The 13400-nt window shown below is 43.2% G+C and overlaps 1 protein-coding gene across 2 annotated transcripts in view; it reads left to right on the top strand.

Annotated features, from left to right (window-relative positions):
- Positions 1-4915: 4915 nt before the first annotated feature.
- Positions 4916-13400, top strand: part of SMARCAD1 (SNF2 related chromatin remodeling ATPase with DExD box 1) — a 92486-nt gene continuing 84001 nt past the window's right edge. The window contains exons 1-2 of one of the 2 annotated variants that reach the window (XM_006164496.3): positions 4916-5021; positions 5628-5866. In XM_006164496.3, coding sequence (XP_006164558.1) covers positions 5677-5866 — 190 coding nt within the window. In that variant the 5' untranslated portion in view covers positions 4916-5021; positions 5628-5676. Of the gene's footprint in view, positions 5022-5147; positions 5354-5627; positions 5867-13400 lie in introns of those variants that run through there. The other variant, XM_006164495.3, reaches the window with a different exon arrangement.

The following is a 13400-nucleotide window of genomic DNA, read 5'->3' as shown; positions in this document are numbered from 1 at the left end:
GAGCCAGAGCAATATGAGATATACTCTGCGTGTGTGTGTGTGTGTGTGTGTGTGTGTGTGTGTGCCCAGAACCCCCAGGGGAGAATAGAGGAGAAGGGATTGTAGGGTGACAATCCACCCTTGGAAATGACTTCTCTGTCTGTCTCTCTCTCTTGGTCTCTCTTTCCAGCAAGTGCACACACACTGTGGAAAACTATTAGGTCGTCGAGAAAGTTCCTGATGTGTTTTTCTATGCAAAAATGCATCATGACTTTCCAAACAACCCAAAAATATATAAACAAACATTTATCTAAGTATTATCTCTATTTTATAGGGAGGAACCATGCTCCAAGAAAAAAAATACGCTAAATAGTTATTTCACTGGACGGTGTGAGGATTGTATGTGTAATTTATTTTTTATTTTTATTTTTTAAAAAGAATTATTCTATTCAACTTTATTTATTTATTTATTTTTAAATTTTACCAGAGAGGGGCAAAGTGAGAGAGAGAGAGAGAGGGAAGGTAAGAAAGCAAGCCATCAAGTCTAGGACTTGAACCGCTATAGGCCATGTGGGAGTCCAGCACCCTTAACCAGTATACCACCTGCTGGTCCCATGCAATTTATTTTTTAAGTGCCTGCCACAATTCTTGTTTTTTCTTATTATTTTTAATTTGCTTCAGGGCATGTATGCTCACCAGAGAGAGAGCGAGCGAAAGTGAGAAAGCAAGCCACCAGGTCTGGGACTTGAATAACGGTTGACCATGTAGGAGTCCAGCCCCTCAACCACCACACCAACCAGCTGCCCCCCGTTATAGCAAGTTTTTTTTTAAAAATAAAAGAAAACAGAAAAGAAATTACTTATGTTGTTTTGAATCTCTTTGTAAAGACTCTTGCAAGAAGAAAATGTGTATGTACAGGATTGGCGTGATGACAGTGACCTTGTGTGGGTAAATCCATTGTTAAACACGGCATTAGCAGCATGGCACATGTAAGAAGATAATTTATGTGATAAAGACGGGATGCCCCAAGTACAGATGGGTGAGATGTGGATGTGCGAGGTAAATGACGTGCAGTATCAGTCACCACGCTGACCGTGTGGGTATACTCAACCCAATGCTGACTACACCACGTAGTGAAGAAACCAAATTGCAAGGACAGCAGGAAAAAAATGAAAGGTTTTGTGTGTCTGTACAGGTGACCCCAAGTCTCTAGTTGAGAGTGTCCCAATAACTATAAAATACGCATGAATAGACTAATTAAGGGGGGAAATAGGATGAAATAAGTAAGGAAAAGATACAAGATGGACTTTGTTCTGTAATGTGAAGTTACTGAAAAATCAAGTATCATGTGCTTTATTTAAAATATTAAGTCCAGGGCCAACAGATGGCATGGCAGTTAAGGACGCTGGACTCCTACATGGTTGACTGTGGTTCGAGTCCCAGACCTGGCAGCTTATTTTCTAACTTTCCCTCTCTCTCTCTCTCTGTCTCTCTCTGGTCTAATTAAAAACAGATAAAGTTAAATAAGATAATAATTTTTAAAAAAGAAGCCCTGCATTAGAATAGTAAGCCCATGGGCTGGTGCTATGGCCCCATTGTTAAGGCAGCTGGATCCCACATGGCCGATTCCAAGATTTGAGTTCCAGACCTGACAGCTTGAGAAAAATGCTGATCACATGTGTGTGTGTTGCCCATAATCCTAAAAGGAGGGAGAGATGAGGGAGAAGGGATTGCAAGGTGGTGCAGAGGAGTTAGCACTCAAAATCTGCAGCCCCCACTGGGGGTTGGACACGGTCTTTTATGGGGGATTTGGGGAAGGGGAAGTCTCTGGGTGGGGAATAGGAGGTCTCTGGGTGCAGAATGGGAGGTCTCTGGATGGGGAACTGGCTCAGAACCTGCCCTCCTTAGTGTCAAAGGGAGGAGCCAGAGAAGCAGGAAGTCTAGTCTGTTCTGGAGACTAATCCATTCAAAGATTTCAGTTTACCCTGCAGCTCTTGGGAGGGGCAGTACATTTGCCAGAGGACAGAAACTTCAGGCGGCTATCAGCCCTGAGTTATTCATGAATCCAGGGTCCTTTCATATTGAAATAGGCATACACAAGCATGGAATCACCATTAATTCTACCAGAGTTAGGAGAACTGAGGACTTAACGTGAAGTTTACAGAACACTAGGGGTTCCATGAGCCCCCTGAAAGTCTGTATACCAACATGTGCACGTGCGGTTTCTGAAGGGGGTTCCATAGTTTTTTTTTTTTTCTTTTTAAATAATTACCTTATTTAACCTTTATTTATTTATTTAAATTTGAGCAGAGAGAGACAGAGTGAGAGAGTGGGAATGTGAGAAAGCAAGCCGCCAGATCCAGGACTGGAACCATGGTGGGCCATATGGTAGTCCAGTGCCTTTAACCATCACACCATGCTGGCCCCTCCATAGCTTTTTAAAAGTCAGATATCTAAAATATGGCCAGGCACTCCATGTACCCAAATTAAGGACCATTACTCTGGTAAAAGAACTGTTTGCTGGGACCAGTAGTTGGTGTAATGGCTATGTCACTGGACTCCCAGGTAGTCGACCACAGTTCGAGTCCTTGACCCAGTGGCTTAAACTCATGCCAGGTGCATGTGTGTGCGCGCCCAAGATCCCAAGAGGAGAATGGAGATGAAGGGATTGCGGTGTGACCATCCCAAGTGTGTCCAACCCCGCCCCAAGGGTGATTTCTTGTTTTCTGTCTGTCTTTCTGACAATCTCATGCGCCCTACAGCAAAAACCTGTCCAAAAAAACAAACAAATAAAAAAAACATTTGCTGACAAATTGGTAAATATGTGATTTAGTTCCTATTACCAAGGAAGAAAGACTGCTTTACTTTAATGATTTGGTGTCTTGTCTTTTCCATTTTATATTTGTGTGTGGGAGGTAAAATTAGTCTACACAAGTTTCCATTACCAACCAGGTGGCTTTACATTTCTAAGATATCAAGGAGAGATCCAGGTTTGTAAATCTCAGTTTTAAATCTCTGTTGCTGTTTATTTTTGTTTGGTTTCTTAATTCAGTTTGAATTTGGAAGGGCTGCTCACACGTCAAAATGCTTCATGGCTTTAAGCAAAAAGAAACAAAAATAAAACTCCCACAAAGATTTTTCTCTTATTTAAGATTCTTTTAAATATTTCTAACAGGTAATTAATAAGATTTTGGCAGCTACACATGAGCATTTATTTTAATTGAAAAGGTGACATCTATCCCCATGAGGACTCTCAAAGTAATCATTGATTTCTGGAATCTTAGTGACCACATCTGAGTTGTCTTTCTGATAAAATTCTGTTTCACCAACTATATTCTTGGACTTTTACCTGAACTGCCACACTGACTCACATAAAGCTCTATAAAACAAATTAGAAATGATGACATTCTTCTGTGACTAAGTAGATATTTCTACAAAATTGGTGCCTTTAATCTCATGTATACTGTGATAAAAATATATTATTGTTTCCTATAATCATTTAACAAGTGTGAGGGCACTCACGTAACATCTACTAAAAGGTGACTTTTGAACTTAGGTACTCAAAATTTGAGGTAAAGAAGAAAAGAGCATAAGATTTTTAGACAGTTTCTGAAATAGGGAATTTCATGATAAGGAAAAACACTTTTTTTTTTTGGAGAGATTTTTGCTATAAGGCATGTGCACTTGCCAGACAGACAGAGACAGAGAGACAGAAAGGGGGAAATCACCTTCCAGGGGGGATGGCCACACCGCAATCCCTTCTCCTCCATTCTCCTCTCGGGATCTTGGGCAGGCATGCACACCAGCCTGGCATGAGTTTAAGCCACTGGGTCCCGGACTCAAACCATGGTCGACTACATGGGAGTCCAGCGACAGCCATTATGCCAACTGCTGGTCCCAAAACAAACACTTTTACATAGCTTGCCCAAGGTTATTCAGCTAGTGGAGTCCATTTTCAATCACATATTTGCCTGACTATAAAGCAAATAGTTTCCATGACCAAAAATAATTTAATATATAAAATATCTAAAACAATATAGGTAAATATATACTTTGATCTCATCCTTTAAGGTATACCTATAAATCTAATGCACTTTATGGGATACGAATGATAAAATAATGGAAATCTCAATTGTTCAGGCTTTGATACTGAGATTTATGGATCCAGAGACTTGATTTGTGTGTGTGCCCACATTTGATATAACTGAGTTTGCATTATAATTATACAGTTCACAACACTGATTTATAAAGCTGAATGAATGCGAATCTTAAATTTACAGTGGCCAAAATAGCTGGCAGGATAATTATTGAATTTGTAGCTATTCCTTTTTAAGGGAAGTGCCAACTAGAACAAATGATAACTTAGAAAATTGCCTCTTCAGTCGAATGCTGGAAAGAAGCAAGTAAATATCATTAAGGTTTTATTTGCATAAAGATTGGTTGTCTTTTGCTGTAAAAACAATCTAACCACCCATGGGGAAGTGGTTCAAAATTGCTTTTTATTTCAACATCCCCAGCTTTTTAACCTCACAGTGATGAATTACTTAACGTCTGCCAGCCTCAGTTTCCTTACGTTATAAAAACAGGCTTCTTTTAAGGATCGAAATCATCCATTTTCAAACATGTAACCCCATATGATAATTGTGAGCCTATTTGATACATTCAACCCGATAGCTCCCGCTAGCCAAAATATGAAAATTACATTATGTATTAGCATGATGTCATTTGTTGTCATTGTGCTGTTTGCTATTGTTCTGTGTAGACAGCAGCTAATATGGAGAAACCGGACAAATGTGCAGCACAATCCCCCCTAGAGCCGGCGAGGAGGCGGGTACGGATAACCATGACAACAAAGCGCGCCAAGGCATTTTCCGCTTGCGCGTCGCATGGGAAGAAAAAGTCTAGACAGCGTGTTGCGTCATCACTCCGCGCTCGTCAGGTTGCTCCGTGCTTTTGGAAGGTCCCGGCGCGGCTCCCGTCGCCTCACGCCAGGCATCTTTTTCTTTGCAACCTTGCTTCCCTCGCGTGGAGGTTGCAGGACGGTAAGTGCCGAGGGAGAAGCGCGGGCGGGCGAGGCGGGCCGCGGGGATGCTCGGCGCACTCCCCGCCTCCGCACCTTCCTGCGCCGCCTCGGCCCTATCAGCTTCCTCTCAGCTGGGATCGCGCCGCGTCAACTTCCGGGCGGGTGCCCGCCAGCACGGCCTCCGCCGCTCCCCTCCCTTTGGCCCCTTTGTGTCCCCGCCGTGTGGAGGCACGGGCCCTGGCAGGTCCTTTCTCGAGGCAGGGGGCACCGTAGCGCAGGGAGCATCTCTCAGTGGGCGGGCTCGCGGCCCGCCCGGGGGTTGGATTGGGGAACGTGTCTGCGCGTGCTGGGGTAAGAGGAGGTTGCACGAGGGTCAGCTCGTGGTTGAGTAAGGAGGGGTGGGAAGGGAGAGGGGGCGAAGGGGAGTCAAAAGCAATGGAAATTTTAAACAGATACCCCATGTCCACCTTCTGATCCCGAGGGGCCTAACAATGAAGCGCAGCCATACTAGTCCTGAGCCACTGGCATGCTTGCGGGCTCTTTATTGCCTTGGGAAGCGACTGCTGTGGCATTGTATTTTATGTTGTTCTCATGGCCTGTCTTCTTTTCGTTTTTCCCCTCGCAGTTAGTTTATTTAAAGCCCCCTGCCCCCTAGGGTGGTGGTTTCTACCAATATGAATCTTTTCAACCTGGATCGTTTTCGCTTTGAGAAAAGGAATAAGATTGAGGAAGCACCTGAAGCAACCCCTCAACCCTCCCAGCCTGGCCCTTCTTCACCAATTACTCTTAGTGCTGAAGAGGAGAATGCTGAAGGGGAAGTTAGCAGGGCAAACACCCCTGATTCAGATATAACTGAAAAAACAGGTGAGTTACAATGTTGCAAACTGATGTATCATCAAGGTATACTTTTAAAGGAAGAAAGGCAGAGGGATTCTCATTTTTATTCTTAGTGCCATACATACTGATGCATTGTCCTCCACTGAGGTCTTTTAAATACTAATTTGGGATTGCCACGGGCAGGGTGACCCTCCAGCAGAGCACCCCTCCATTGATGCTTCACTTTTACATGAGTCCTTGAAATATGGCCCAGTCCTGGAAGGTAAAATCAGAATTTAGGGCATCTTTAGGTAAAAATGGAAGAGCCTGTGTTAGATTTTGAGACTATTCAACCAGACTTTTTTCCCCCCAGTATTCTTTAAAAAAATACTGATCACTACTGTAAGCTAGAAATTGGTCACAAGTGCTTTAAGACAACTCGTATGTACAAATGAAGATCAGATCACATTCAGTTATCGCCTCGACCTCACTTCCTGGATATCTCTAGAATGCAAATGAGTAATTGGTATTCATCATGGTGAATGGGCCATTTTTGACATCAGCAGATTGTCACAGACAGGATTTGAAAGTGAGCCAGAAATTACATTTCCGTTGTAATCTGTTGAGCAGTTAACAATTAAAGTAATATATTTGAGTTCTTGCCTGTTTTAGTGATAATGCTGAGTACTTCACCTCTTGTTTAATTTGTACAGTAATATTACAGTTATTATCCTCATTTTGCAGAAATGATACCCAGAGAAATTCGTTCAGTTATTAGGAATTGGGTAGAGACTGAACTCAGATTCTTAATTGTTACAGTATACAGTCTGTTATGTGAGGTGAAGGAAATGTTAGACGTTTTTACATTGCAGGAATAACCTTTTTCGATGTGGAATTGAAATGACTGTGGTCTGGAAGATTGGTAACATGTCTGCAACCATTGCTACCTTGTTCACCACGCTTCTGCTGATGTGTGATCGTCATGGCGGGTCCCCTCTGTGGTCTCAGTAGACTAACATTTGTAAATTCTTGGGCTTAACTGTCACTTGGTGGAATGATTTGGTAGATTGGATTTAGAGGTAATGAGAAGTCAGATTTCCAAATGCTTTGATTGTGTAAGGAGTTTTGAACTTGTCTACATGGCTGTAGGGAACAACTGAAGGATTCGAAGCACAGGGATGACATCTCTGTGATCTTTTCTTTCAATCCATATTTGATTGATTTGCATCGTTTGCTGTAGTTAATGCCTGACCATCCAAGAACTTTATTGTTTTCCCAGTGAATTTATTCCTCTATTTTTCAAACGGTTAGCCTACATGGGGAAGGCCAGTGTGTAGGCATGGGATTTTAAATCCTTAAAGGCCTCTGCTTTTTTATTTTAGTTAAATGTAGGACGTTGGACACGTCGTTTAGATTCTGGGATTGTCTATTTATCTCATAAAGGAAAAACATTTTGTAAACTGGACCTCAGTGGAATGTGTTAGTTATTTATCAGTATTGGTTGGTAATGTGAAATTCATAGTTGTCTTTTCCAATCAGAAGATATTTTTCTACCTTTTTTCTTTGTAAAGACACTCCACACCTTTTCTCTTCAGGAAAGAGAACTTTTTTTTTTTTTTTTTTTACATAAAATCCTCTTAGAAACTGAGGTTGCTTTAGGAATCATTTGGATGGTCTTGATGACATCGAGAAACATGAAAATTAAGTTTGTTCTGGCAGAGGTGAGAATTCATCCCAGTAGGAATGAAGCATGTTGCTTTTTGTTGTTGTTCTTTTTTTTTTTTTTTGAAGCGGTTTTTTGCTATAGGGCATGTGCACTTGCCTGACAGAGAGAGACAGAGAGACAGAAAGCGAGAAATCACCCCCCGGGGGGATGGCCATGCTGTAATCCCTCCTCCTCCATTCTCCTCTCGGGATCTTGGGCACACATGCACACGTGCCTGGTGTGAGTTTTAAGCCACTGGGTCCAGGACGCGAACTGCAGTCGACTACATGGGAGTCCAGCGACATAGCCATTACGCTAACTGCTGGTCCCGCATATTGCTTTATGAAAAGATTATTCTAAGTGATAAAAGAATTTTCAAGAATGCTGAAAACTAAGAGTGGTTTGTTTGTTTATTTTTAAAATTTTGGTATAGGATTTGGTGCACGCATGTGTGAGACAGACAGTGAAAAATCACTACCCCCTCCCCAGGAGGGATATCCAGGCCAGAGTCCCTTCTACTTTCTTCCCTTGGGATCTTGGGCACACACATGTATACATACACACACACACACACACACACACACACACACACACATTCTGAAGCCTCTGGGTCCTGGACTCGAACTCCATAGTCGGCAATGTGGGATCTAGCTGCCTTAGTCACCATGCCACCAGGGCCTTAGTTTATTTTTTATATTACAGGTTCTAGACATCGTGTAAAGTCTTCATAATAAAATGATGAAAGAAAATTGTTCTACAAAAAAGTCAGTGCATGGGACCAGCAGTTAGCGTAATGACTATGTCGCTGGACTCCCACATAGTCGACCACGGTTCGAGTCCCAGACCCGGTGGCTTAAACTCACGCCGGGCACGTGTGCGTGCATGCCCAAGATCCCAAGAGGAGAATGGAGAAGAAAGGGTTGCGGCATGGCCATCCCCCCTGGGGGGTAATTTCTCACTTTCTGTCTCTCTGTCTCTCTCTGTCTGTCTGGTGAGGGCACGCGCCCCATAGCAAAAACTTCTCCAAAAAAAAAAGTCAGTGCATCAGTGTGAGTACTGCATATTAATGAAGGGTGGGGTTTGAAGGGAGAGAGATCATTTAGGAAGCTCTTAACAATCTGAGCTTAATGATGGAAGGAGAAATAGAGAAGAAAGATAAGAGCTTTCATATTAATGAAGGATAGAATTTTATAGCTAGGTACATGGTAGGAATGAGTAAGGTGATTATTATGATTTTTAGTTTAGGGAAATAGGAAAAAATTGGTATTGCAATGGATAAGAAGTACCTGTTATTAGCCATTGGCTTGCCTTTACGAAATTAAATAAAAATCAGTCTTGCCCTAACTGCTGAGGCAACTTAGCATGAGGGAAGAGGGCAAGGAAGGTGGGAGGCTGTTGAATCGCATGTTGGATCTGTGGAAAGAATAAAAGGCCGAAGTAAAATTTAGGTCAGGGCTGGCGATGGAGAAGGGACTCATGAGTAGGATGTGAATATTGACTTTCCATTATCATACGGACATCGTATACTTGCATTGTGTGAGAGTAGAAGGTAAAGGTCTAAGCTCATAGAATGGAAGTTGTATGTGGTCAAAGTTACCTGTAACCACTCTTTTTCCATTGATCCTGTTGTTGCCCTAGTGTAAGGCTTAATTCCCCACCCCTCTCCTTCAGTTATGGAACCACCCATGGTGTTTTTTGAATATGCCTGGCAGAGTATTCCCTCTGCTTCTCTGCTTTCTTGCTTAGAAGACCCATCTTGCTGACGTATGCATATGACTCAGCTCCTCCTTTTCATTAAGTCTCAGTGAAATGTCACCTTTCTTTCCATGGCACTCCCTTATCACTGTCTTTGAAATAGCAACTTCTCCCATCTTCCCACTTCCCTGCTTTACTGTATTTTTTTTTTCCTTTAATTTTGTCAGAGGGTGCATGCACTCACCAGAGAGAGAGAAAGCACTCCGCTGTGGGGAATGGTCATGTTGTAATCCCTTCTTCATTTCTTTCTCCTCTTGGGATGTTGGGCATGCATGCATATGCACCAAAGTCTTTCTCAAGCCACTGGGTCCAGGACGCTTAACTTTGCAGTCAGCCTTGTGAGATCCAACAGCTTTAACTGCCGTGCTGCAGTTAAAGATTCGAGTCTACTGTTTTTTTCAAAATCAGTTTTTGACAGTCTTTTTTTTTTTTTTTTTAATTTGAGCAGAGAAGGACAGAGAGAAGTGGGGGGCGGGGGGTGAGGAACCAAGCCGCCAGGTCCAGGACTCGAACTGCAGTCAGCCACATGGGAATCCAGTGCCCTCAGCCACCTGCTGGCCCCAGTCTCCCCCCTCCCCCAAGTTTTTTATTTTTAAGACTTATTTAACTTTATTTATTTATTTACTTATTTATTTTAATTTTTTTACCAGTGAGGGAGAGAGAAAGTGAGAAAGCAAGCTGCCAGGTCTAGGACTCAAACCACGGTTGGCCATGTGGGAGTCCAGCGCCCTCAGCCACCAGCTGGCCCCAGTCCTTTTTTTTCCCCCCCGAAGTTTTTGTTTGTTTGTTTTGTTTTTTAAGAACTATTTAACTTTATTTATTTATTTATTTTAATTTTGCGGTAGAGAGTGAAAGGGAAAGGTAGAAAGCAAGCTGCCAGGCCCAGGACTCGAACCACGATTGGCCATGTGGGAGTCCAGCACCTTTAACTACGATGCTATCTGCCGGCTCCATTTTTCCCTGTTTTTAAAAATTATTTCTTCTCAGCAAGAGACATGTAACTAGCAAGGTCTTCACACTGTAATCCCCCCTAACCAGCCTGGATCGTGGGCACAGACATGCCTAGCATACACAGGGACGGCCTGGCATGCAAACCTGGACCCTTCCCATGTGGGTTTAGCGTCTTAGAGTGTTGCGTTACCGCTGTGCCCCTCGCTGGCTCTGTACCCAACAGAGTATTCTGCTTCCTGGTATTTATCACTTCCTGGTGCTATGTCACGGATCTGTGTCTCCCTTATTAGAATGCAAGGTCCCTCAGAGCAGAGACTTTATCTGTTCACCTCTTCATCTCCATTGCTCATAACATTGGCCAGCACATAGTAGGCCTCAATAAATGTGTTGAAGTAAGGATTATCCCATGATGAGTGTGTGATTTTAGATTAGTACTTCATACATTTTTAAAAATGTCACTCCTTTTTGTTTTATGACCTTGAAACAGTTTCCTAGCTATCAGACCATTATTTTTTTTTTTTAAACTTTTAAAAAATTTGCTTCTTCTGGGGACCAGCGGGTGGTGTGGAGGTTAAGGTGCTGGACACTCCCACATGGCCAACCATGGTTCGAGTCTGGGACCTGGTGGCTTGCTTTCTCACTTTCTCTCTCTCTGGTCAAATTAAAATAAATAAATGAATAAATAAATTAATTAAAAAGAAAATACTTCCATGAGCAACAGGGACAGAGAGGGAGAGAGAGAGAGAAATTGAGCAAGCCTCTCCACAGGGTCCCGATGCTGTGATCCACCCAGCCTCAACCAGCCCTGGACTATGCACTCTGCCTGTGGCTCAGTCAGGAGGTCTCCACTTAAAAACCTTGAGCTCACCCTGTGGGCCAGCCTCTCTGCACCACCGTCTGCCCCATCAAACATTCTTCAGTCATGGATACTTGAAGCTCTTTTCAGTACAAGGCAAGCCTGTACCTACTGCTCATCTGATAAATCTAAAACAGCCTTTGAATTTAAAGGGATTATACTTAACCTGCACTCTCCAACCCCCAATTTATTTTACCCTTACAGTGCCCAAAGTTATCAATGATTATTATTTTTTTTATTACTAAAGGGAAAAGAAAAAAAAGTTGTGGCATGAGTATTGGTCACAAAAAGAGAGAAATTTGTATTGTCACAAGGAGAGAGAATTAAGAGTCAAGGTGCCAAGGTCCAGGACGGTGCCAGGGACGATAAAGGTTCCCTGGTAAGAATCCTATTTACAAAGAGATGGACACAGAATTAATTTTCAAAAGCTTTACTTGGGACCAGCAGTTAGCGTAGTGGCTATGTCGCTGGATTCCCACGTAGTCAACCGTGATTCGAGTCCCAGACCCAGCGGCTTAAACTCTCGCCGGGTGCTTGTGCGTGCATGCCCAAGATCCCAAGAGGAGAATGGAGGAGAAGGGATTGCGGTGTGGCCATCCCCCTGGGGGGTGATTTCTCGCTTTCTGTCTGTTTCTGTCTTTCTGGCGAGCGCACGCGCTGTATAGCAAAAACCTCTGCAAAAAAACCCACAAAAAACAAATGCTTTACTTATTCACACAGAGGGTTACACTCAAATTACAACAGTCGGGTACGAATCGAGGAGTGCACAGGTCGTTGTAAGCTGGCTCCGGGAAATCATGGCACGGGATCCGGCCCTCGAGCACTGAGTCTGCGCCGAAGCAGACTCTAGGTGCGATCGTGGAGAAGCAGGCGGGTGGTCGGCCAGAGGAGACAGACTGGAGCTAGCTGCTACGTTGTTGGCGATGGTGTTCTGGGAGCCAATGATGGGGCATTGGAAGCTAGGGGAGGACTCAGCTCCTTCTCACAGTTTGAAATCCGAGATCGAGGGAGGACTCAGCTCTGTTCTGGGGGAGGGGTCTGTTCTGACCACTCAGAGTGACCGAGTGATGACAGTTCTGAGAAGTTTCTGTGGAGGGCCTGGTCTTAAAGGCCATCTGGGTGTGTCTAGTTTCCTTATCATGGTTTTACAGCCCTGGTATGCTCCCTGTGCGTGTCTGTCAGTCAGGGTGGTGCTCTTACATGATATAGGTCAAAATGGTGGTGCCTTACAAAATGGCTTTACTTATGCTAAGCTAACAAGGTAGTTCTAGCTAAGGTATAACAGTAATCCATTTGGGGTGCTTTCTCTCTGGTGAGTGCACTGTAATTCTTTTTCCTCCATTTCTTCACCCATCAGGATTTGGGCATACAGATGTTCCTGGTGTGTTTCTCCAGTTACTGGGGCTGGGGTTTGAACTGTGGTCGGTTGGGTTCCAGCTCCCTATGGACAGTGCTTACAATTAACCACTGTGCTGCAAATCCAGCCTCTTCTCTTTGTCTCTTAGAAACAGTGGGTTGAAAAGTTAAGAAAATGGCAGATGAGAGAGAGAGAGGAGAGATCCTACTGTGTTCTGTGCACAAAGAATAAAAGTATGACTGAAACATAATCTAAGTGCCAAGAGGAATGGTGATAAATATGTAGTTAAATTAGTTCAGTGTGGGGCCAGTTGGTGTGGTGGTAAAGGCAACTAGATCCCATATGACCTGAATATATGGTTTGAGTCCCAGACCCGGCAGCTTGAGAAACATGTCAGACCTGTGTATAGGCATGCTCAAGATCCCAAATGAAACATGGAAAAGAGATTGTAGTATAGCCATCCTCCCGGGGGTGCTTTCTCACTTTCTCTGTCTCTCTCCCCAATCACCTCCATGGTGTACATGTGCCCTATAACAGATTGAAAGAAAAAAGTGTGATAAATCATAATGGGGGAGATAATAAGCAAAGTAGAACCACAGTATGTGATTCACAGTTAAATTATGCCTTCTTGGGGAGGATCACAAAAAATTTATTGAAATGACTTTAAGAGAGGACTTGAAACAATGGAATCATTCTTTCATTGGGTGAACAAATACAAAAGGTTGAAAATACATGTTGTCCTGAAAAATCTGTGGTATGTGCATGGCGGGTAGGAGGCCAAAGACTTACCTGTGAATGAGGTGGTTTTGGCCAATGTGGATGAAGCCAACAAGATAGAATGTACACTGGATTGTGAGGGGCTTTTACAGACTTGTCAGGGACGATGGCTCTTAACAAGTGCACTGTAGAGCTTTTCATACAGAAATAAAGCTCTTGTATTATTTGAAATTTCTATGTA

Source organism: Tupaia chinensis, unplaced genomic scaffold (genome assembly GCF_000334495.1).
Source record: "Tupaia chinensis unplaced genomic scaffold, TupChi_1.0 Scaffold143631_1, whole genome shotgun sequence".
NCBI lineage: Eukaryota > Metazoa > Chordata > Mammalia > Scandentia > Tupaiidae > Tupaia > Tupaia belangeri.
The sequence above is the reverse complement of the archived record's forward strand: the minus strand, read 5'-3'. Positions and strand labels throughout refer to the sequence as shown.